At 34.4% G+C, this 25,464-nt stretch overlaps 1 protein-coding gene across 1 annotated transcript in view; it reads left to right on the forward strand.

Annotated features, from left to right (window-relative positions):
* Positions 1 to 2,885: 2,885 nt before the first annotated feature.
* The window catches only part of LOC142983657 (uncharacterized), a 34,651-nt gene continuing 12,072 nt past the window's right edge, over positions 2,886 to 25,464 (forward strand). Inside the window, exon 1 of the mRNA XM_076130640.1 lies at positions 2,886 to 3,851. Coding sequence (XP_075986755.1) covers positions 3,458 to 3,851 — 394 coding nt within the window. The 5' untranslated portion in view covers positions 2,886 to 3,457. The remainder of the gene's footprint in view (positions 3,852 to 25,464) is intronic.

The following is a 25,464-nucleotide window of genomic DNA, read 5'->3' on the forward strand; positions in this document are numbered from 1 at the left end:
AAGAATAAAGTGTTTAATAAAATTTCCTCTCACGAAAACTCATCCTGTAGGCGTCGAAAAAAAACGGCAAACTGAAAACTCATTTCGTGGAGTAATGGCCGGTCCCCCACTTACTATCGCTGTCATCGCGGCGACTTTTTAATAAAAATAATAAAAAAAAACCGGAGAATCCCTCATCTCTTCTAAATTGTCCTCCCCACTCGGAATATGAAGGTCGTTATTTAAAAAGATGGCGTTTTCGCGTATTATTTCAGTGTAAATTTCACTTAAGCCTAAGGATATTTCTTGAGCGCATCTCTACGTTTTATTGCGTACCCCGTAGGCACCGCTTACAATTTATTTATGATAATATAAACGTTAATTAAGTACGTCTTAAATTATCGAGAGGGTCTTTCGCGAAAATGAGGGAAACTTTCGCTTTTTATTGATATTAAAAAACGTTTCTTTAAACGATTCGTTTAATTTCGCTGCGGTGTGAAATGGTTAATGTCATTGGTTGATATTGTTTTTACTAGACTCTAGTTTTTTTTAGTCTTAACAACATACACACTATTAGTTTGCGGACTACAATCTACCAAAATAAATGTATTACCTTCAACAATTAATACGATTTTTCTAAATCTAAAACAAAGTTTTTTAGTAAAATCTTGCAAAATGGGTCTTTTGTTACCTGAAAATAATCTACAGTAAAAAAATATACATAAACCCTCTTTTTTGTCTCAGATACGCAGATAAATAACAACTAAGTAACTAGATACATAAGCTTACAAACGTCCTGCAAAATGAACGTACATATAAAAACTCAGATATAATTGGCAATTATACGCTTGCAATCTTTGACATCTAACAAAGTTGTTTGATGTCAAGACCCTTTGACAAGTGACGTCTTAGCGCCATTATTCGTGTATCTGACGGGATGATCGTGTTTTGAGTATTTTTCACGCAAATCCTAGGATAAACTGACATCGTTATGTGTACATACTTAGCTTACGTTTAGAAATAGACTATCAGTTGCCGCGGTTATACCCGAATGAAGTTTTTATTGAGACAATACCCTCGTTGGGGGTGCCTTTTCAAATCCCCTCTCGTATCGCAGGAGACCCTGATGAGAGAGACAATAAGTGGGTATTTTGTTTCAGAATGGTAAAATTTTAATTGCTTTAAAATGTCTATAAAGAGTGTTTAAAATATTTGAGATGTGGAAAATTTCAAGTTTTTCAGATGCGTTCTATAGTCATGATCTAATACATTACTTTGTTTAGATAAGTTTAAATACGCATAGATCTTTTACTAGGAAACGCCTTCACACGACTCTTTTCGTAAAAGTATCATAAAATTGTAAGTAGCTTCTACACAATAAACATTATTTCAACCAGGAAGTTTATTCGACTATTTCACGCCAAAAATTTAAAACATTATATACATACATATAAAATATAATTCTATTCTATTTGTATGACCTGAATGATGTCACTACTCACACAATAGATTTACCTATTTAATTTGATAGGGTTCCGTAACACTTAGCTAGAAGACCTTTAAAATGAACTTGAAAAACACATTTATTCAACAAATAAAACGTTCCCAAAATTCTAAAAGCAGTAAGTGATGCGTAAGTATACAAATTTATTTTTTTGGTACCACACTTTAATATAAGATTCATGTTCGTATATTTTTATTTCAATACCTGTTAAAGTCTTAATATTAATGTGTGAATGTCCATCGTTTCGTGTAACGTAACGTAAATATGTCTTTATACTCTTTCAATTAAGCCAAACGTTAATCTCTCTGTGCTATTAAATTACATTAATTGGGTGAGGGGACATGAGGACAATTAACACAACGATATTTATACTTTATTGCAAAGAGATAAAGTTCATTTTACTGTGAACAAATCAAGGGACACATCGTCTTTTGTAATATTTGCGAATTGACGCTGTCAATTTCGCGGAACAATGGCTTTTCAATCTTATTTAGTGAGCAATAGAGTTTAGAATAGAAAAGGAAGTGGGAGAAAAATCTTTTTGGCCGATGCACAAAGAGATTGTAGATATCTGTGTAATGCGATTAACTGTTAAGTGACATGGCGCTAATGATTTGATTCTGGATTATTTCTTTTTGTTATTGTGTTCATTGATTTTTTAAATATTTCGTTTTGTTGTTTCCTTATCTATTTGGTTTTCTTTTACAAACACTTTCTGATAGAGACAAGAAAGAGGGATATTTTTATCTAAAACTGCAATTAAATTTTCGTGACAACTAGCTGCACTCCCAAAATTTGCATCTCTCAAAAGGCTGAACAACTCGGTTGAAACTCCAGCAGAAGCACAAATTAAATGGAGACATGTTGTTGGTATTAAACTAATTTAGTATTGCAGACCGTCAGGCGGGCGCAGTGAATCTCCGTTTCGGAACTTGACAACAAAACCTCACGGCTCCTCACCTACTCGGCCCGTGTCATAAACAAATCAACATGGCCGCCCCGCCCGAGATATTAATGAGACAATGAGACATTAGCTCGCTACAAAATGCCTCCGCATTCGCGAATAATTAAATCGTAAAGTCCCCTCTACGCCGCCTACAGCACCCGTCTATTTACTCCTTTTTCATTCAACACAATAGCCGCTGCAATCCAACACGCTCGGTTCCGTTACGTCACTTTATTGTTGACCAACACGACACAAATCCGACCTTATCGTGAACAGATAAAGCTCAAAGTCACTCGTGAAAGTGCAACAGTATAAGGCGTATTCCGTAGAGACTATTAATTTGAGCGCGACGGACCCCGCCTACTCAATATCGCGTTTACACACATGTCGGATTGTATCGTCGTCTCGTTCGCTCCGCGCCGCTTATTAAAATTCCTCGGTCGGTAGCTGCATCTCTGTCGGCGTGCCGGGAGGAGAGGCGGTCCGGCCGACAACTGCGCCCCAATACTGGCGCGATTTTCACCGCGCTTCCACGCGAATCATTACGCGGAGATATCGCTCGTTTCCGAACACATTCGCAAGTTTTCGAACGCGCCGCGCTTCGCGACAACACGTTCCGATTTGCACTCCAATTTAAAATTTTACGAGTGCTGTAATTGTGCTGATTCTTTTATACATTTGTGATGTACTGACTCGACTTTCACATCTGAACTCGTTCACGTGCAGTGCAAAAGGACGGTGTGCAGAACCATCTGTAAATTAACCAATTCGGACGGAAACTTGCAAATAGCGTTGGTTAATTACACATTGCTACGTAGTGGTCAAACAATGGGACGAATTAACAAACACAAATTGCTTACATGAGTAATCGTCATTAACAATGGGACATATGAACTTAATTACTGAGTGCATTTAAATTGTTAATTTTGTCCGAAATCTGGTTGTGAGATTATTCAATTTAAAGAAAATCAAAGATGTCGTTTTGATTTTATAATCGATCGGTGTCGTAATGTCATCGAGCAGATGAAATGAAGACGTCGCTCGAATGCGAGCGTGCCGAGACCGCCGACAGCGGCGGGAAAGGCAGGATATCGTTCAGCGTGGACTCACTGCTGGGCAGTAAGACGGACATTCCGCCGAAGGAGACAGCTGACACGAACAGCAATGACGCGGAGAGTACGGACGCGGCGCCCGAGACCGACGACAGCGACGTCGACATCGAGGATGTGGACTCCAACGTCGATGAGCGCGAGGAGCGGGACCCGGGGGGAGATGGCGAGGAGTTGGAGACGAGGGGAGGAGTGGTGGTGCCGCAGCCGCTGCTGCCGAGGCTGTACCAGGGCCCGCCGCCGCCGTCCTGGCCGTTCGGAGCCTTCCCTTGGATGGCGCCGAATCCCATGTTCAGAGCTGGATCTCCTAACAGTAAGTTGCTATAGATTTAACAGGAGAATACGTCAGCTGACAGATTTCTGTCAATGATTTCAATGCAACCATTCCAATAGAATTTCCCCACGATACAATTGCACAAGGTAGTCTTTTAGGACTGTTAACAAAATCCCTGGTCATAACTACTAAATACTTGCAAATATTTTTACATCAAGAAAGGTAATTATTTTCTGTCCATCATTGGCGAAAACGACCGCCGTCGTTACCAGCAATTGTCAGCGTAACATACCAACACGAAAAATACTGCCAAAGTTACAATCTTTAAAACCGTTTCTTCTACAATATCTGTAAAGCTATACTGCATTTAATTTCATTTATCACGAACACGATTCTAATAAGAATCCAACACGATTATTCCATGACGTCTAAATTAATATAAAAAGAGTTATATTAATCATCTTTACAATGTAGGTGCTATTTTATTCAAATTATTCATTTAAACATACAAATTAACTACATGTTGCCGTCATCAATTTGACATTTAGTCTTAATTTACAACGTTAACATGTAAATTACTATGTTGAATAGAAACAGGACAATCAATATACCTATTAAATAAATAGTATAGAAATAAAACCGATTATTTCAACAGTTATTGACCATTGCCGATTTATGGAATGAAAACGGTTCTATTTTTTGGATTTTATTATCTAACCAATGAACCGTTTTTGATGAAATGCTGTCACATAGTATTTATACAATTTAGAATATTCATATTTATCTTCATTCAACATCTGTCGTTTTAATTGTTGTTCAAAGCTATACGGAACTGTTTTCAATTTTTTTTTGTTGAAAAATTACTATTATTGACATGAAAAAATGGTTCTATTGCGATGTTTAAATCGTAAAATGCAATACCTATTAATATTAGTCACGATAGAAACATAATATTTTTAAATAGCTAAATTATGTCCTGCTTTCTTTTTACGGAAAATACTGATTTTATCCTTCTTTAAAACGAGGATATATTTCGTTAATCTAGGAGGATATATTTTGTTAAAATTTTTAATGATAGAGGTATAGTTTAATAACCTGCCATAATCCTACTAATGTTTTAAATGCGTGTGTTTGTGTTAGTAAGAAACATATTTTTGTTACTTTTTCACGCAAAAACTTTCGAATGTTTTTTTATGAAATACACAGATAGTTTATAATCATTTTACCCTTAGAAATGTTTTCACGCGGCTGAAGTCGCGTACAGCTAGTAATTTATATAAACCAGCAATATCTCATCTGTAAACTAATAAATATGTTTAGGTATATCTTTATATATATAATTCTTCTGTAAGTGTGTATGTCACTGAACTCCTCTTAAACGACTGGACCGATTTTGATGAAATTTTTTGTGTGTGTTCAAGGGGATCTGAGAATTGTTTAGATTCACAATTTTGTCCGTTGAACAAGGTTTTTTTACGTATAGACAGGACAACGTGTGTCGGGTCCGCTAGTAACAATATAAAACCAGGATAATAGAATTTTTGTATTAATATTTATATAACACGTAAAACTAATTTTAATCTCTTACACAATGACATTGACAAAACTGTACATATGTTTTTGTTCATAAATATACAGCCAGGTACATATTTATACAATTGATCAATAATTTTAAATAATCATTAATGAATGTAGGTGTAGCTTGCGTCATCAATGAAAGATAACATAGTTAATAATATATTTAAACAAAATATTACCTATTTATCAATCGTAATTGTTATATAATCAATCTAAAATAATTTATATTAATAAAATAAACTAATTCCCCAACCCGCACTTGAACTCAAGGCCTAACCCTTCTCCAGCAATGGGACAGTCAAAAAAATTAACAAATTGTTTTTTTTTTCTAATATACCCTAGGCTTTAGGTCTTGTACCAATTCCTAGGACAGGCCATGAAGTAGTTAAACAATTCTTTCTATTCTGACGTATGTAGTATTATATTAGGTACGATGCCGGCCTTATAAATCAGGTGATTGGTCTTAAAAATCTTAATGTGTTAACAACTTCTTTAATAAATAAAGCCAATTAAAACTATTTTCCTGCTTTTATTAAATCATGTTCTAAATAAATACATTTCGAGGAAATATTATGTAAACAGAAGGAAATAAATGGAATAATTTATTCTTATCGCCGACTAAAGTTTGCAATAAGAACAAAATTTCAGAAAGAACATGCCTGCGCCCGCAGGAAAAATTTTCTGATTGTCTATCCCACACTATCTTTCACACTGCAAAATTTTATACAAATCTATCCAACAATTTTTTTTTTTACTACCTCCGTGGCGCAGTGGTTTAGGTCACCACGCCAAACCATTGCGTTGGGAGGTCGTGGATTCGATTACCACACGGAACAATTATTTGTGCGATCCACAAATAATTGTTCCGGGTCTGGTTGTACTTTGTGTCCGTTGTTTGTATGTTTGTAAAAGTCCCCGCAAGACAAGAGCAATTCTTAGTGCGGGAGTTGTCTTTAAAAAGATAAAAAAAAATCATGTGAAAAATAAGTCAAATAAACACACATTTACTTGCACTGTATTAGGTTAGGATAAAAATTTATTCTCTAGTCTCACTTATCCATATAAAAATCAGTAATGACGCATCGTTTAATCTACAAAGTTGCTAATTACATCTTTGCTTTACTTTGACATGGTGTCATCGCAAGCTGCAACTTTGTTGCTTTAAACCTAGAACTATACGATAATTTCTACGAGTTTTATGTACTATTTGAGGTTATATACGTCGTTTATATAAACAGCTGCCATTCTCATTGCATATAACGTTGTGTAGAAAAGGATGATTATGCAAAGATTTCTAAGTCCCAATTAGGATCTATTGTAAGGCTATCTTCCATTTAGCGCAAGTGTTCAAGGATTAAGCAATAAGGAACTTAAGGTGTTATTTACATGCATAAATAAAAACACGCTTTTTTCTCATGTTTTAGAGGTTAATAACGCCATACTGCCATCCCAACAATTTTCTTTGGCATGAAAATATTTATTTAGAATATGTTACTACCTTTTTTGAACTTGGCTCTTCGAGCTACCAAGCTTTCTTTACCAAGTTTCGTTGATATAGGTAGGTGTTGCGTTTTTAATGGTAACCTTATCACTCATACTTACAATATTGGAATAAACTAAATACTTTTAGTGTATTTCTAACTATTATTCTTACACTTATGCATCTATCAATATTTTTCAAACATTTGGCATAAACAGCAGACAGTAAAATGGATTTATATCGGCCTTTAAAAAAAATTACTTCAACTGAAGCAGGTACCTATAAATAGCTATTTATTTTATACCTAACCATCATCTACTACAGCTTCTTAGGGTTATTCTGATCCATTTTCTCCAGACAATAGAAAATTAATATTTTTTCCTGTAATTTGAATACTAATCTAATAATTCTAATTACACAATAGGAATAGGTATCATTAAAATGTTTCATGTCAACAAATTATAAATAACAGACATAGCTGATGTTTTTCATCTCAAATAAAAACGATTGAACAAAGAATCGTTAAACTATTGTAAACTGCGTGATAATTGTAATTAATTTCTTATTACGATTGTAAATACTTTACATGGACCATTTCTTACGATCTATTTACTTTTTCTGAACGTTGATTTCAATGCTAATCGGTATATCAGAATAATACAGTTACGAAATCAAAACGAGACTTAACAGCTGAATAAAATATTTTTTATTGCAAATATCTTTACAAATACACTAAAACTATACCTATTATAAAATACACATACAATGCCCATGAAATTTTAATACAACTATGCTTAAAAAATATTTATTTCACGCTACCTGCACTTCGACACCTTGGTGGACTCAAGGCCTAACCCTTCCCTCAATTCGGGAGGAGACCTTTACCTAGCAAGAGATTAAACAAAATACGCATACTTACGTACAATTCGATTATTTAACTTTTTCACAAAATATGTACCACTATGGTTTTACTAATTTTAATTTCTTTGTAACCATGATGTTTACCTCATCAAGACATTTCCCGTGATAAAAAAATAGTTTTCTACTAAACTTCATGCAAATCATTCCAGCCATTTTTGGTTAGTAACGATCAATTGGACAAGTCCAAACAAACAAGTATTCACTGTATAATGTAACTAAGGGCCCACCTAATATTGTTTAATTCGTACTTTGCAATTGTTTGAGGAACTATTAAAATAAATACATTTATAAATAATAATGAATCTGGACGTTTCTATATTAAATTAACGCGTAATTACGTAGTGACCTTAAAACGTGATTATATTGTTTATACTACATTTCGCCAATTAATTTATACAACACATTTATTTGACAACTTTATTCAAATAAGGTACCCTTTAGGTACTGTAATAATGTACAGTCAGCTACAAAAGTCGCTGAACATATGGCTTGCTTGTTCCAACGGTGAAGGAAAACATTATGATGCAACATTGCATGCCCTGAGAGATGTTTACAACAGATCTCGAAGGTATGCATACTATGCAAAGTCCCCAACCCGCCCTTGGCCAACATGGTGGACTCAAGGTCTGACCCCGACCTCGTTACGGGCGGAGACCCTTGCCCAGCAGTGGGACATTAGTTACTTAACCATTAATATTTGAATTTTGCACGATTTCTGACCTTAATTTATATTCTTATTTAACTATAACTGAAACAGTGCATTTATAAGCTCATGAAAATATGCCTCATTACACCTTCATTTTTGTATCAACTTTCATAAGTTTAGCTATTTGAGGTGCAAGAACTACAAACAATCAAATATTTTCTACATTAACTATATCAAAATACACGCATGATTCAGTTTTATCTCTACTTTTCGTCTTTTCTACTTTTCTATAAAAATATACGCACTTAGATGAAAGACACTCCGAGTGGTATACTCGGAGTGTCATTATTATACGCAAACTAAATAATAATATAATCACATATTAAAAACTACTTAAATTGTTGATTATTAAAAAATATTTAGTACTAATTTTTCGCAATTTAGCGCAGTGATAGCCGAGTGGTATAAGTTGACACCTCCTACTCAAGTGATCGCAGGTTCGAACCCGAGGCAACACACCAATGACTTTTCGAAGTTATGTGTGTATTAGAAATAATTATCACATGCTCCAACGGTGAAGGAAAACATCGTGAGGAAACCTTGCATGCCTAAAATTTGTTTAATACGATTATTGAGGGCATGCAAAGTCCCCAACCCGCACTTGGCCAGCGTGGCGGACTCAAGGCCTAACCCCTCCCTCATTACGGGAGGAGACCCTTGCCCAGCAGTGGGACAGTAATGGGTTAAATTTATTTATTATTATTTATACTAATTTTTCGCAAATTATACAAATAATATCAATATAATATCAGTTCTGTTACTAAAGTTATAAAGATACTTATATCAATTCAAGACAATAAATAGTCGAAGAACATCTGACCACAAAGTAATTAATCAGTAGCCAATGATTTATAAGTAAATATGAATATGTATGAGCCGATAACAATAACCTATTAATTTTCCTGCTCCGTATAAAAGCGAACTTTGTATAAAATGCGAAATTCTAATACACATGAATATTTACGACTGACCAATGTCAAATGTAAATAATCTAGATTAATTGTTACACAAAACAGTAGTGACAATCATTTTAATTTCTAAATAGAAAATTAAAGAAATATCGAATTTGTGTTATATATTTTTACTACACGTTAGGCGTAGTGATTAAGTGATCACTGGTTTTAAGTGCGAAAGTCTGAATTTTAAGATGGATGTTCGCCACTCAATCCAGCCAAAACTACAGAACTATTTTCATTTAGATAAAGTACACAGATAGTTTTTTAGCTTAAAATAATAAATTTAACCTATTAATGTCCCACTGCTGGGCAAGTGTCTCCTCCCGTAATGAGGGAGGGGTTAGGCCTTGAGTCCACCACGCTGGCCAAGTGCGGGTTGGTTTTTAGCTAAATGAACACAAATTATACTTTAGGCGACTCTAGACAGTGATAGCCTAGTGGTATAAGTTGGCACCTCCCGCCCAAATGGTCGACAGTTCGAACCCCAGGCAACACACAAATGACTTTTCGAAGTTTTGTGTGTATTACAAAATAGTCTGTTGTTTTGACTGCCTCCGTGGCGCAGTGGTTTAGGTCGCCACGCCGATACCACTGCGTCGGGAGGTCGTGGGTTCGATTCCCACACGGAGCAATTATTTGTGCGATCCACAAATAATTGTTTCGGGTCTGGTTGTGCTTTGTGTCCGTTGTTTGTATGTTTGTAAAAGTCCCCGCGACACAAGAGCAATTCTTAGTGCGGGAGTTGTCTTTTAAAAAGAAAAAAAAGTCATCACTTGCTCTTACGGTAAAGGAATACATCGTAATGAGACCTTGCATGCCTAAATTTTTTTTTTATTTCTTGACGACGTGCAAAGTCTACAACCCGCACTTTCCCAGCATGATAGATTCAAGGCCTTACCCTTCCCTCGTTCGGGAGAAGACCGGCAGTAGTGGGACAGAAAAAAAAACTTCTTGTCCCTAGATATATTTTCTGCGCAGACGCAGTAGTGGGTAGAAGCTAGTCATAAATAAATCAGCAATAACTTCCTTACACATTTACGTATCAATATCGTGACTATAGTATGCTGATAAAATAATAAAGTAATTGATGCTAATTCATATTCAAACCTAACTGACGCATTTCAATAAATAGTTGATGTCATACTCTATTTAGTATCTATACTAATATTATAAAGCTAAAGAGCTTGTTTGTTTGATTGTTTGTTTGTTTGAACGCGCTAATCTCAAGAACTACTGGACCGATTAGAATAATTCTTTCAGTGTTAGATAGCCTATTTATCGAGGAAGGCTATAGGCTATATATCATCAGCTACAACGCTACAACCAATAGGAGCAGAGTACGAATAAAAAATGATACAAAAACGGGGAAAATTTTGACGCATTCTTTCTTATGTGACGCAAGCGAAGTTGCGCGGGTCAGCTAGTCTATTATAAAGAGTTATAGATTACTAGATTTTGCCCGCGACTTTGCCTGCGTGGTTTCTGACTTAGTATAGAATTTCCATGTTCCTTCTCAACTCTATATTTGAACCTTTCGTCAAAATCTGTTCAGTAGTTTAGACGTGAAAGCGTAACAGACAGACAAGTTCGTTTATAATGTAAAAAATAGGGATCTAATTCTTTATTATGTATTAGATGTATAACTATGTAGGACTGTAGGTATGCTCTACACATATGCTAAGTAATTCTTTTGACAATTCCGCAGCCAATGCACCTTTCGCTGAAACTTCTTGTCTAGTAATTTGTCATAAAACTGTATATTGTAATTTATTACATTTTTTAAGATTATTAAACTGCCTGGTCTATTGTCTAGGTAGAGGTGCCGTGAATTACATGCATTTTCAATAACCAAAACAAAATCTAAAGAAAACTCCTGAAGAAGTATATGTTAACTTATCAGGAAGAATACTGAAAGATATTTCCAAAAATTTGCTGTCTCATTATCCATCGGATAGCTTAATCAAAACTTGCTCAAAAGTCATGAAACTTATGAAAATTCTTCACAAAAATTTGATTGCAATTGCTTAGGTACCAACTCATTACCTTACTTTGTACTAAACGTGTTCGAATCCCGGAAGAGACAATACAAACATCCACTAACAATGTACATGTATCGTAATTTGTATGCTATTAGTAGGAAATATTTGTATGCAAGGCTACATACATACATACATTAGTACACAAATTAGGGCATTAGTTATACAACATGCTTCAGCATATATTTCAACTGAAAATTACCTTATTGCGTCAGAATTTGTACGAAAATCCGTCAAAGAATATATTTCGTTCAAAAGTTAAAATATATGTAGCAGAAATCATATCATAATGTCTAAATGAGAGTTAATCAGCCTAGCTTTTCTTCCAACTATGTTGGAGTCGGCTTCCAGTCTCACAGGGTGCAGTTAAATACCAGTATTTTACATAGAACGACTGCCTATCCGACCTCCACAACCCAGTTACCTGGGTTATCACAATATACCTATGTAAGACTGGGTCTAAATATTGTACAAAGTATTATATACATTGTACAATACATGGTTACATAACAAATTATTCAATTAGGTAAAATTCTTTCTTTTGACAAAATACGGAATTATTTTTTCTGTTTAATTAAATAGTACATTAATACTACATTTAAATATATATACAATAGGTATTGAATGGAATAGTTAAAGTTAACTTAATTATAAATTGATTTAGCATTAGCTAGCATTGTTCGGCAATCACCAGAACACTTTATAATGTTTAAATCTGAATATTTAATTTTCACTCCACGTGTAACTGAAAGGCTAAATATTTAGCTAATATGCACATATTACTTAAAATAAATTAATAGTTCAAACTACTTAACAGGAAAGACAAACGTGTTCATTTTAATTAGTAACACCACTCATGAAATATATTTCATCTCCTTCGGTTAGAATCCGATTTCTTTTTTTAAAGACAACTCATGCTCTTGTGTCGCAGGGACATTTTACAAACATACAAATAACGGACACAAAATACAACCAGACCCGAAACAACTATTTGTGGGTCGCTCAAAAATTTGTTCCGCGTGGAAATCGAACCCATGGATTCTCGATGCACTGGTAGTTGCGAGATGACCACCTTAACCACTGGGCCACGGAGGCTGCCAGATCATTTCCTATCGTCATATTGTCGTAGTTATAAGCATAATTTTGTGATACGTCTGGACTGGTAATAAATGTTTTTTTTTTATCTCCGTGCTAATAGAAAACGGTTCAGCACTTGAGTTGTGAAAGTGTTACAAAGATTAGTGTAGAGTAGAAGAATTTCTTACATTTTAAACTCTGGACCACAATTTTGTTTTTCTGATAAAATACATATTGCTGATAAGAGAAAACATATTTATTATAAGTAAATGAAATAATATAACGATTTAGTATAACTAATGTGTGGTCATGGCTGCGCGCGCGCAGAGTGTTTGCGTTCAAGCGTTTCTTTAATTGAATCCAATCATATTGTGTACACTGATAACGATTTATATGTTACACAGGTTATTTTATACAGTATGTTAGTTAGTTTGACTGAATCTGTAGTTCAGTCGGTAGTGTAACTGACTGTTAAACGCAAGGTCCCTGGTTGGATTCCCAGGACGGACAAACTGCCATTGGGCTATTCTAATTGAATAAGATTATTTCTCTATAGTAGCTGGGACTTCGGTGCTATTGGTCTATTCTAATTTAGTTTAGAATATTTCTCGATAGTAGTCAGGAGTTTGGTAATGTGCCTGGTATATGGCAATATGCTCGCCCCCTTTTACATGGGACTAACATTGGTAAAAGCGAAACGTGGGTTTATTAAACCTCTGCCTACATACATAAAACCATACAACTATCAAGATTTGTTCCTCTTCTTTCCTGTAGACACTAACTAGTAACGAGATAATAGCACGTACTTTTATACTGTCGAGAATCACTTACTTTTTCTCGCAAAAAATTAAGCGAACGAAATAAAATAAAATAACTTATTATTGGAATATTGAGAAGAAGTATTCTTTTTCGTTATTCACATGTTAGTAGTAAGTTAACGTTTCGCTTTTTTCATTAATTATCACTTACATAAAGAAAGTCTCTACATGCGTCATACATACGTATATGATGTATGACACATGTAAAATTTTTCAACCACACACACGATAAGTATTATATGTACAACTTACCAAAAACTTTGCTAATTTTTTTCACCTACCCGCAATTTCGGGTCCCAAAATCCGAATTTAACGGAACTAACCAATGCCAAACACATCAACTGTTCAGTAATTCTGGGAATGTCTCCGAAGGTACGCAGGTTCGAATAAGGTTGTGTTATTTGTTAATTATTGTAATGATGAACGAGCCTGTGTCGACATCTAGTCGTATTGTATTAATGATCTCTACGTTCGGTTACGGTGGCCAAGAATTTGGAACTTTGAGGACTTTACAAATTACAGAAAATCATACTCTCCTACATACATATATTATGAACTCAACTATTTGTTGGGATGCTTGCTGTTTCCCGTAGTTTAATTTCGCTGAAGGGTGTCTTTATATTATTCATAAGCCCGAAATTGTAAAATTTTGATGTTGCGGTTACAGCAGTGATGGCTGAGTGGTTTATATGGCACCTTCCACGTATTAGAAATAATGATCACTTGCTCTAACGGTGAAGGAAAACATCGTGAGGAAACCTTGCATGCCTAAAATTTATTTAATACATTTATTGAGGACATGCAAAGTCCCCAACCCGCACTTAGTCAGGAGGAGACCCTTGCCCTGCAGTGGGAAAGAAAGGGGTAAAAAAATATGTTCCGGTTACATAATATCATCATCATTACATAATTTTAGAGACTTTTCTGAAGTATACATAGTAAATGTAGGTTTATTTCCAATCGATATTTAACTATAGATTGTTGAAAAACTATTGCTAAAATAAAATGTTTTCTTATATTTTAGTTTAAATCATTTGTATTAATTAGTAATGAAATAATCTAAAATGCGTATTTGGTTTTAAAATAACTAAAATTAGCATAAATCGGTACAATTCATCATGACCCGAATAATTTACTGCTTTATATACTTACTAAATACTGTAATTATTTTATCACGTGCCTATTTGTTTAACCTTGAAAACTATTCCACAGCTATATACAATCAAATTATTGCCTCTATTCAAATAAAAGCCAGCAAATGGAAAAAAAAGTATTTTTTTATATAAAATGTCACAAAACAATCATTTATTAAAATACTAGCTGACCCGCGCAACTTCGCTTGCGTCACATAAGAGAGAATGGGTCAGAATTTTCAATGTTTTTGTAACACTTTTTACTGTTAGGTACTCTGCTCCTATTGGTCGTAGCGTGATGATATAAAATATGCTTTTTTTTCACGAAAAATATTCTCAAAATTATTTACATCTCTTAGTATAACGAAGTCGCGCTAAGGCATATCCGCCATTAAAACAGTTGCCATGGCAACGGAATTTTGTTAATTCAATGTCATTATAATATTGATATTTCGCGACTTCGTTGAATTTTCTGAATTTTCCCGGGAAATGCGTCATTTTCCCGGGGTAAAAAGTAGCCTATGTCCTTTCTCGGGTATCAAAATATCTCCATACCAAATTTCATGCAAATTGGTTCAGTAGTTTAGACGTGATTGAGTAGCAGACAGACAGACAGACAGACAGACAGAGTTACTTTCGCATTTATAATATTAGTATGGATTGCAAAATATTTAAGTATATAATTTTATTACTTTTATAATATTTATTCGAACACACATACTTACTAATGTTATTTCAAAAATATTTCACATACCTGCCTTAAAATATTGCAAAAGTATAATTATTTTATATAATACTAGCTTTTACCCGCGACTTCGTCCACCATTTTTCCCTTGGGAATGCGCCATTTTCCCGGGGTAAAAAGTAGCCTATGTCCTTTCTCGGGTATCAAAATATACCATATTTCATGCAAATTGCTTCAGTAGTTTAGGCGTGATTGAGTAACAGACAGACAGAGTTACTTTCACAATAATATTAGTATGGATTCATTTTAATCGATTTCTCATACTAAATACTGACAGAAAGAAGCTAGTCCTGTTTTTACATATTCCAAGATGGCTACCGTAGTGCGGTGACACGCGTGCCGACATGCGCCCGCGCATGCGTGCTGCGCTAACGATCTGTTTGGGACGTGTTAAATTGTAGAAAAAATAATTAATAGTACAAATGTCGAATGCATGTGGCGAAAATGTTCTGTTTGATCTTTGAGGAATGCACACGAACAGTAAATACGAAAATACTGTTTTATTACCTGTTTTTAAAGCTTTGAAATCGTTAAGTTAATACTTAAAGCGACAATCTTTGCTAGCATAGTCATAACTTTTGCCAATTGTTTTATAAGTTAATTCGTTCACAGAAAAAATATTGAAAGAATATCCAAGGATTGTTATACACATATGCATAAAATCACGCATTTTACCCATAGGGGTAGGGAGCGAAAAGATATTAGACTAGCCTTTCTTCCAACTATGTTGGGTAGACTTCCAGTCTCACTGGATGCAGCTGAATACCAGTGTTTTACATGGAGCGACAGCCTTTTGGACCTTCAAAACCCAGTTACCTGGGTTATAAACACGATAACCTTCGGTGAGACTGCTTCTTAGACTTTCAAGATCGATCCGCGCGGTTGATGTTAACTAAGCCACGAGCTCCTTCCAGAAGGGTACGCAGCGAAAAGAGGGGTAGTTAAATAACGCTTCTTGGTGCGATCATCACAAAGATTATTAACTACGGTTTATTTCATTTATCTTCGTGCAAGAGTAACTGAATCTAAGCTTACCTAAACAATAAATAGAACTAAGAAAAACATAAATAATAAACTAATTTCCCAACATTCCGTGCTGTCATCGAACGTCAAAATAAGATAAAAAAATGTCACCTCAATGATGAATGTTGTAAAAAGTAATAATGATGATACAATGACATGATTGTAGCAATTGTTTGTAATTAGGAATCTATCTGTAATTCTTACGTCACTACATTAATAGCGCACGAACAGAAGAGAGAAGGAAAAACAGTTATGTAATATCATGGCTGTTTGTTATGTAGTGTCCTGAATACAAGTCAAGATGTACACATTATACACTCATAAGAAAGATATTACCTCTGCTACCTCTCACATAACATACTCTACCGATGATTTCAGACATTTTCCGGTTCATTTTAAAGTAGACGACCAAACTTACTTACTGTTACAGTTCTACGGCAGAATATAGAAGAATGATTTTCTATTAAACCAAAGGTTTTCACGATTCCTCTCTTGGAACTACACTACTCTCCTAGAAACAACACTAGTCCAAATAATTTCCAGATTTATGAAAAACCGTTGGCAAAAAGCTATTACAAAAACTGATAAAACAACATTTTAACCTAAGCTTTCTTTTATCATTATATAAAGCTTACACACTTTTGTCCTACATACATCAAAACACATAACAAAATTACATACAGTTTAGAAAAACACAGTTATGAGTACATCGATAACCTTCGCAGAAGCATGAAGACTAACCACGGCAATTATTTGAACCAATCGACATCGCTGATTGCACCTCTCCATACGAATTACACTCTTAATACGATAAGAATAGAGTTTTTATTGCCGTCAATTGTTCAAAACCATTAAATATGAAAATTAAAACGTTAAATGTGTGCGCCATGCGTGGTTTTATACCTGTATTTGTCAACGTGAGATTGGCTTAATGAAATGTAATTAAAACTAGCATTATAGATTATTACTATGTATATTAACTGCAGAATACGTTTAAATGGCTTTATAGAATTCAGATAAGAGTTGCGAATTCGTTAGGAAAATATCTTCACAATTCTACATATTATTATGTGTTTCATGGCTGCAAAGAACATACAGATAGAGCCACTCTCTACTCATTTTCTTTGTGGACCTCAAAATCAGAATGAATATTTCCATAAATATGTTGTCGAAAGAAGATACTATACTATACGTACAATATCATTCTTGTCATTTCATATTTCAAATACTAAGTTCAAAGCAAAAAAAATAAATAAATGAACATAAAAAAATCTGATATAAATAACCCAAAAAGGAAATTGAAAAGGCAAAATAACATTTAATATCGTGAAAAATATCTGCGTATTAACAAGAACGTATTTAATTTCGAACAGAAAACGCGATAAGGTTCGTAAACACATTGATTTAGCATTCGACACCAAATCACATAAAATCATGCTAATATCACAAAGTTGCTGATGCGATTTACAATAACACGCGTTCACTCTTCATTACCTTACAGATTACTTTTCACGGATCAAATTGAATAAATAAGTAAATATATACGTTTTTATCGCTTACATGTTATGTAAAACAACACTATTACTAGGTTACTTTTTTTTTTGATTTTTTAAAATCTATTTGTAAATATAGTGTAAATTTAGCTTATTGTTGCTTTAAGTAATATATCATTGTAAATATTCAACTACCAACTTATTTTTTATAAAAAATACTAGGTAAAAAGTACATACACACAGGTCCTGAAACATTTTCTTCGCGATTTTTCTTTATTTTCTGACTGAAAAGTCATGTTGAAAAGATAGAGTTAAAATACTTGTGTGGGTAGTTTAAGTTTACGTTTGTAAAAATGTAGAGAATCCTTCTAATGTCAAAAAAACATTTTACAGATTTATTTTTTGGCTCGCATATTATCTTAAATTTTATTAATCCTAGGAGAATATAACACATCTATCCCAGAGTAGTGAAATTGACAATGCCTACGCACATGAGAAATAATCTAAAAAAAAAACATATTCTCCAAATGAAAACGTAAAAACCACAAACAATAATTAAAATGAAAACGTGTTGATTTAATCAGTATTTATAATAATATTGCGAAGCGTGGAGGGCACAGATTAGCAGTAATTATCTGATTGGTCGCCCAATGAAACAGGCGAGTGCTATCGATCTGAGCGCGTTGGTCACAGACACGCGTTATAGCTAATGTACCGGCCAAGTATTTGTTCTGAACTGAATTAATCGTTACGCGTACATTTTATGTTATTTACGATGTGTTTTCATAGAAATAAAGGTAGTGTTTGGTCTTTTTGTAATAGAAATAAAGATGGTCTTCGCAACTGCGAGTAAATTATTGGGCTACAATACATGGTCACAATATAAAGACGAGTGTCTATCACGATCTTTTGATAAGTATTGGTCAGCCTAAACACGATTTTGCCCAATTTCAGACATACTATACCGCTTTCTTTAAGCTGCAGCATAGAAAGTAGAGTATGTGTACGATAGTGGACACATAATAAGTGTTATAAAAATAGTTTTTACTTAATAAAAATACATCTTAACAAACAACTGATGTAACCTTGCTTGCTTAAGAGTTATTTTATTTGAGGGTATTTTATGTGAGGGTGGATTGCCCCCTTTTATTCCAGGAGGAGCAATAGTACATAATGGTTAACAGTTTTGTCTCATAATTAAGTATTGATAAAAACTTTACTGCTAAATTGTGTCTGTTGGCAGTAATGGGTCTGATCCCTGTCAACAGACGTAAAATAACATTAATATTCATAATCAAATAACATCAAACTGCAGAAAATAATTTATTTCTAATTCAAATACGGTCATGCAATTTATGAGTTAAAAATACTTGGAGGATTAATTTATAATAGAACCATTTAACAATAATCTGTTGTTATTTATTGTTGGGACACGCTATCTAATGAATTATAACTGCTAATTAGTTGATGACAACTTGATTGAGGTTACCATTTATAAGATTCAGATTACTATTATTGTTTTTGTGAATCTCTTTACTTCATTTTACTTTCTATATTATTCTTTAGATAATCTCTCATAATGAGTTCAGTTAGTCTTAATTACTAAGGATGCCTAGTAATTGAGACTGCGCAGATATTTTCCTAAATCCACTTGATCCGTGCTCCCATTTTCCTATACCTGAAACTTGAACATACTTGTCTTATTCTGTCCCCTTCTCCTCCAGCAAAAAACAGATATTGACCTTGCCTCCAGAGGTGTCTAAAACCTTGTCTAAGCATTTTTTTAATTATTTCTTCAACACAAGTAACACAGGGGGTCCCCTGCTTAATGACTTATTAAAACGAATAAACGTCTGAAAACGATATAACTTAAACCTTAGTATGACATCAGACATATACATAACCAGATATATGATGAGATGACATAGTCAAATAGTCCTAACACGTGAAAATTTCAAACGAATGGTACACAACCGAACACATCAACACTTATATAATGCTATAGGGTATTAATTCAATTTATCTGGCTCTCATACGTGTGTTTACGAACCGAAACCAATATCATTGATTCATACATCAGGTAGAACAGGATCAACATGACTCAGTACTGGGTGCAGCTATAAATTCGCAGCTAAAAGTCAGCGTAATGCCAAAGAATAGTGCTATCTTACTGTGGATCACTAAACAAGGCGGTATTAGATCCGGACTATGCTAAGTTCATCTCGATGCTAACTTGTAAATCTTGTGTTATTGACTGTTTGCGTTGTTAGTTTAGATATGGCAACCATTTTCCTTCATGGAAAAAGACGCCAACAACCTAGTTTTTCTATTTAAATCATGGTGAGAAAGTCGTCTATAAAGATACTAAGCTGAATTTTCTGAAAATCACCTTGTGATTTGTTGCAGGATACATAAAGTAACAAAAAAAAATTATCAATTAAATCTTAAAATACTATGCTAAACAAATATTATAATTTCCTGTTAGTAATAATATTTCAAATAAGTATATGTATAGTATATGCCATAGTACAAGCTCTGCCTAGTTTGGAATCGAATGACCGTGTGTGAGTAACCAAACATGTCACTGTTACAATGTACTGGATCCAAAAAAATCAAGTTTACAAAATAAATGATAGTACCCTGATACATAATATATTATTGCTCAACGAAAACAACACTCACCCAATTATCTTCTAAACCGATAAAATATCATTTAAACCATCCATTCAGGAAAAAAGTCAGTTTTTCATCGTCTCCCCTCGCCATTGTGGCTCAAACGAGTTTCTAACAAGTCGCCATGTTTTACAAAAACTTATATATTAAGCCTAGCACACATAGCTGGGTGTTTTCCTCAGACATGCCTAGAAACAGGTACGTCGTTAAAGGAAGTCTGTACGTGCCTTTTGTTCAACTCCATTCATCAAAACTAAAGGAAGAATACAAACATTTTGTTATTTTATGAGTTTTCTAAAGACGCTACGTTTAATACTGTTTATAGGTACTTATTTTACTTTTGTATGAATATATTAGCTTTGTACAAATCCTTCCGCAATTACATTCGTAAATACTTAATCACAAGCGCAATGAAATCCATACTCAAAATTTACAAATAAATGCAAAACTACTTTTTGTACTCACTCAATCCAGCTGTAAGGATATTGACGACAGCCACAACCTCGTAGAATTCGTTTGAAAACAAGCGGAAAACCAGCAAGTAGCTTTTTAAAAACACGTTACATTTACATTACACAAAGTTAAAGAAACTGCAAACAATACATGTACCTCTACGAGTACATACATGTACCTATACGAGTACACTAGATCAACACAGACATAGGTACAATTTTCCCCCGTTTGGATCCAAGTTATTCATTTGATTGCTATAATAGCAGGAAAAATGTATCTGAAAATTCTCAAGCTATTTATAATTAGTATCCACTATATCAGGAAATAGTAAAACAAGATATGAAACTCCATAAAAAGTGGGGAAATCTTGTAATTCTGTTAACAGTAAAGAAACTCCGGTAATTTTTAATAATACCCGACTGCCTGTATAACTGCACATTGCGAACTAAACGGTATAATTATATCAATTTCTTATAATCAATATTTACTAAATATAGGGTCATTATAGTCTATTAAAAGGGTATCTTATATGGAACCAGCGACATGTTAAGAGAAGCGGATTCATGTTAAATGTATTTTTTAACAAATTTAAAGGACCCCTACTTTCATATTGATTAATCATTCATCAATGCCAGAAGCATATCAATATTTATGAAAATGTCGCTAAATACCTTTTTTAGATATTTAAAAGGGCTCTTGACTAATTATTGATAACCTTATAACGGTTGTCATTCCAAGAAAATGATCATAGTGCAATATAGTAACGTATGTTATTTGGGGCCATCATTATTTTTCTTAATTTTAATTGGGAAAAATGATCTCCTAATTGGTTTGCTAATCCAATTTTGTGAAATATTAGCCATTATGTATTGAAATACTTATATTTTCCGCTTACATCAACGCTACGCTACATGACCAGTGTTACAGAGCCCACAGCCTTCTTGTAACATATCAACTTACCTATTATAGCTAGTAGAAATCGTTCCCCATAAACGATAGCCAATTATAGATGCCGGCAAATGGTGCACTTTGCAAGAATCTGGCTTTAAATTAGAGAAATATGTCCGACATCCGTGTGAATTGGGCCTTACAGTCGTGACTGATCATGTGGAATGCTATTAGGCTCGAAATTAATGTCAGACATATTGGAATAACCTAGTTTTGAGATTCTATCGCTGGTCAATTTGTACTATGTATTAACACTGACAATCTTACGTAATTATCACCATACTTATTATAGTCTCCATAATAGAAATATTTTATACTTCTGTTGAATACATTTCTAAATTAAATAACAATAAATTAAGTTTATAAAGTACAATCATCCATTTTAATTTGTTTTGACCCGTTTTTGTTTTATCCCACTTCTGGGCAAGGGTCTCCTGCCAAATGAGGGAAGTGTTAGGCCTTGAGTCTACCACCCCGGCCAAGAGTGGGATGCATGCCCTGAGTGACTCTGTTACATGCCCTAAAGAAATGTGTTAAATTTGTTTTTTGGCGTGCCTGGTTTCATCAAGATGTTTTTCTTCACAATTAGAGAAAGTGATCATTGTTTTTCTATTTTAATACTACACTCAAAGAAATATATAAAATTATTTTAAAACGTGTTAAACTATTTTGCCCCAAAACTGGCAACCGATGTAGAGTTGTTAACTACCAACGTGCAAAATGCCAGTTTACAAAGCCTCCATTTGGGGACTAATTTTGATACTTCTTTCACAAAAACGAGTGGTTTTTAATACATAAATAGAACGAGCTTTTTGTCGATCTCAGTATCGATGTCACAAGAAAACATGATCGACCGTGTCATCTTTTTGTGTAAAACAAGAAAGGTGATGAATAATTTCACGCTTCATTATAAAATATACAGCTGTTAACTGTTCATTAGTATCGTTTCTTAATAAAAATACTACCACCTTATTTTATTCAACCATATTTGTGTACAAACAAAAATATATAAAAAACTAGAGACTATTTTCTTCTTTTACCGTCAAACGTATTAATAGCAGTCATTTATTGATATGTTCAAAACGCCTGAAGGCTTTTGAAATGGCTTAACGATCTCTAATTGACAATTACGGGGAACGACTTAATTCATGCTCTCCGAAGGACGGAGACGCTCAGTCGTACCACCATTAATCGGCCATCCATCTATAAAATATCCGCAGTAAAGGTTGCTTATTGTTTACCGACCGGTAAACGCATCTAGCGCCTCTTTTCTATTAGTAACTTATTTTTAAAGCAATTAATGAAGAGAAAAGACAGGCTTTTAAACTCTCGCGTTGCATGTTTAATGTATAATAGAATACGGGAATTAACGCGAACACGCATTTTACCTTAAAATGACTAACGTTTCGGCGCAGGTTGCACTCGCCGTGGTCGCAGGCTGACTCAGCCTACATTGAGAAAAGATTAATTATTGAGAGAATGAATATGATTTAAAATAATAAGATTTGATTGAGATTTGGACTTTCTACTTCCTGCAGTCCTTTAGGTATTCCACTAGTTACGCCACCCAGCTATGACTGTTACGTCACAATTACGCTCATTGCGGTACATTATACAAGAATCAAGTGTTGATAACAATTGTAATGATATAATGGTTACGGAACCAGTTGTACTTGTTGTAACTAATAGGTGTGGTCTGCATATTGAGTTAGAAAGCTTGGATTATTGCAGAGGTGCATGTAATCAAAGTGATTAAAAGATAATTCAGCACCCAGCAGACATGGATGCTAAGAAAAATTGCCATAATTTTCCTGACTTAAGGAATAAAATAAAAAAGTAAAATAACCTATAACTGTCCCAATGCCAGGCTAGTGTCCCCTCCAGAAAGAGGGGTCAAGCCTTATGTTCCCCTCGCTGTCCACGTGCGGGTTTAGGACTTATATATTTTGACATTTTATTATAAAGTCAATATAAGTCTGAAAAACTTTTCACTCTGGCTGTGGAAACCCATTACTAACAAGAAACCTTCTCCAATCAAGCCCCACGGCATCAGAAATCATGTATTTTTTTTTTCTTGAATAAAAATAACCTTAATATGTAACAACGTTTACCATGGTTGTTAGATAAACTATGCCCAATTGTGAAGCAGTAATGAGAGAATATCTACTACTTTGTATAAAGTACGTTTCTTTAGTACTGAGTAACAACTTTTTTCTATAATACAACTTGTAATTGTAACATCACCAAATACAGTGTGTAGTAGTTTGTACGCAATTACAATTTGCTTAACGTTGTAAAACCTTACATATAGTCTGATAGAATAAACTTACATCTATTAAAGTTTTAAATAGAAGCTGGCTACATGTACGTAGAAGATACTAAGCTTGTATTTTAACCACTGACTGGTAATTATAATAAGGATTCAGACAAAATGATAATTTTATTATAATAGCTACTTGTTCTTGTCATAAAATACTTGACGAGAATTTCACAGTTTCGGAGACGCTGTACAAAACCTTGTTATATAAATATATTTATAAAGAGAGATAAGCATCCGCCCCCCATATCGAGATATTGAAATTCACCAATTAAAGTGAACAGTAAAGCTTAATAAATTTCAACAAAAAAACGTCGGCCATGTTTCCGGATAGGGAGCGTCATTACCGTATTTATTAGCCGCGGAGACGCATTAAACCGTCCTTAACACTCAACAGAAATGGCGACCGAAAAACGTTTAATGCGGTATGTGAATTGTGCCCAAATGCGTACACATGCGGACGATATTAAATAAATAATTACACATTTGTCAGATAGTCCAAAAAAGCAAAATGTCCGCGACGGGCGGGTTGCCATATTTGGCGCGCTGTGCCGGCCGCTGCGGGCGCGCAGGTGAGCGCCAATTACCGCGGAGCGCAAAAAGCGCGCGGGGACAAATTGTGAAATTGTAAGCGTGTAGAGCTTAGCCAACCTCCTCTTTGATACGCTCTCCTATTATGCACAAGATGGACGACTGCGCAACTGGCCTCCTAACTCACACTTATACAAATTAGCCATTGTTCACTCGCGTAACACGAGTAACGGTAACCTTACATATTTTCAGTTTAACATAGTTGTTTCATAGGTATTGCATTCCTAGTAGTAACAAGTTAAGATGCTGACATTAGAAAAGTATAAGCTTAAAGCTTTAAATTGCCTCCGTGGCGCAGTGGTTTAGGTCGCCACGCCGGCGCTTTCATTGCGTTAGGAGGACAGGGGTTCGATTCCCATTCGCAACAATTATTTGTGCGACCCTGGGAATTTTCATCCTACGTTTATTCCAAGTTGTCACCCCAAGGGACAGTGTTAAAGGGGACAACTGGGAATATACCAATGTTTGGGGTCTGGTTGTAGTTTTGTAAAAGTCCAAGTAGATTGTAGAAGTCCCCGCGACACACGACCAATTCTTAGTGCGGGAGTTGCCTTTACTGAAAAGACTAACCAAACAATGTAACTGATATTTCATACGAACATAAGGACACCCAAACATCTCTACATTGTCATTTTAAGATACATACAAGATTTATTACACCTTTTTTCAACAATATAAAGTATTATATACTGCTAAATAATTCT

This window comes from Anticarsia gemmatalis, chromosome 24 (assembly GCF_050436995.1).
Source record: "Anticarsia gemmatalis isolate Benzon Research Colony breed Stoneville strain chromosome 24, ilAntGemm2 primary, whole genome shotgun sequence".
Classification (NCBI taxonomy): Eukaryota; Metazoa; Arthropoda; class Insecta; order Lepidoptera; family Erebidae; genus Anticarsia; species Anticarsia gemmatalis.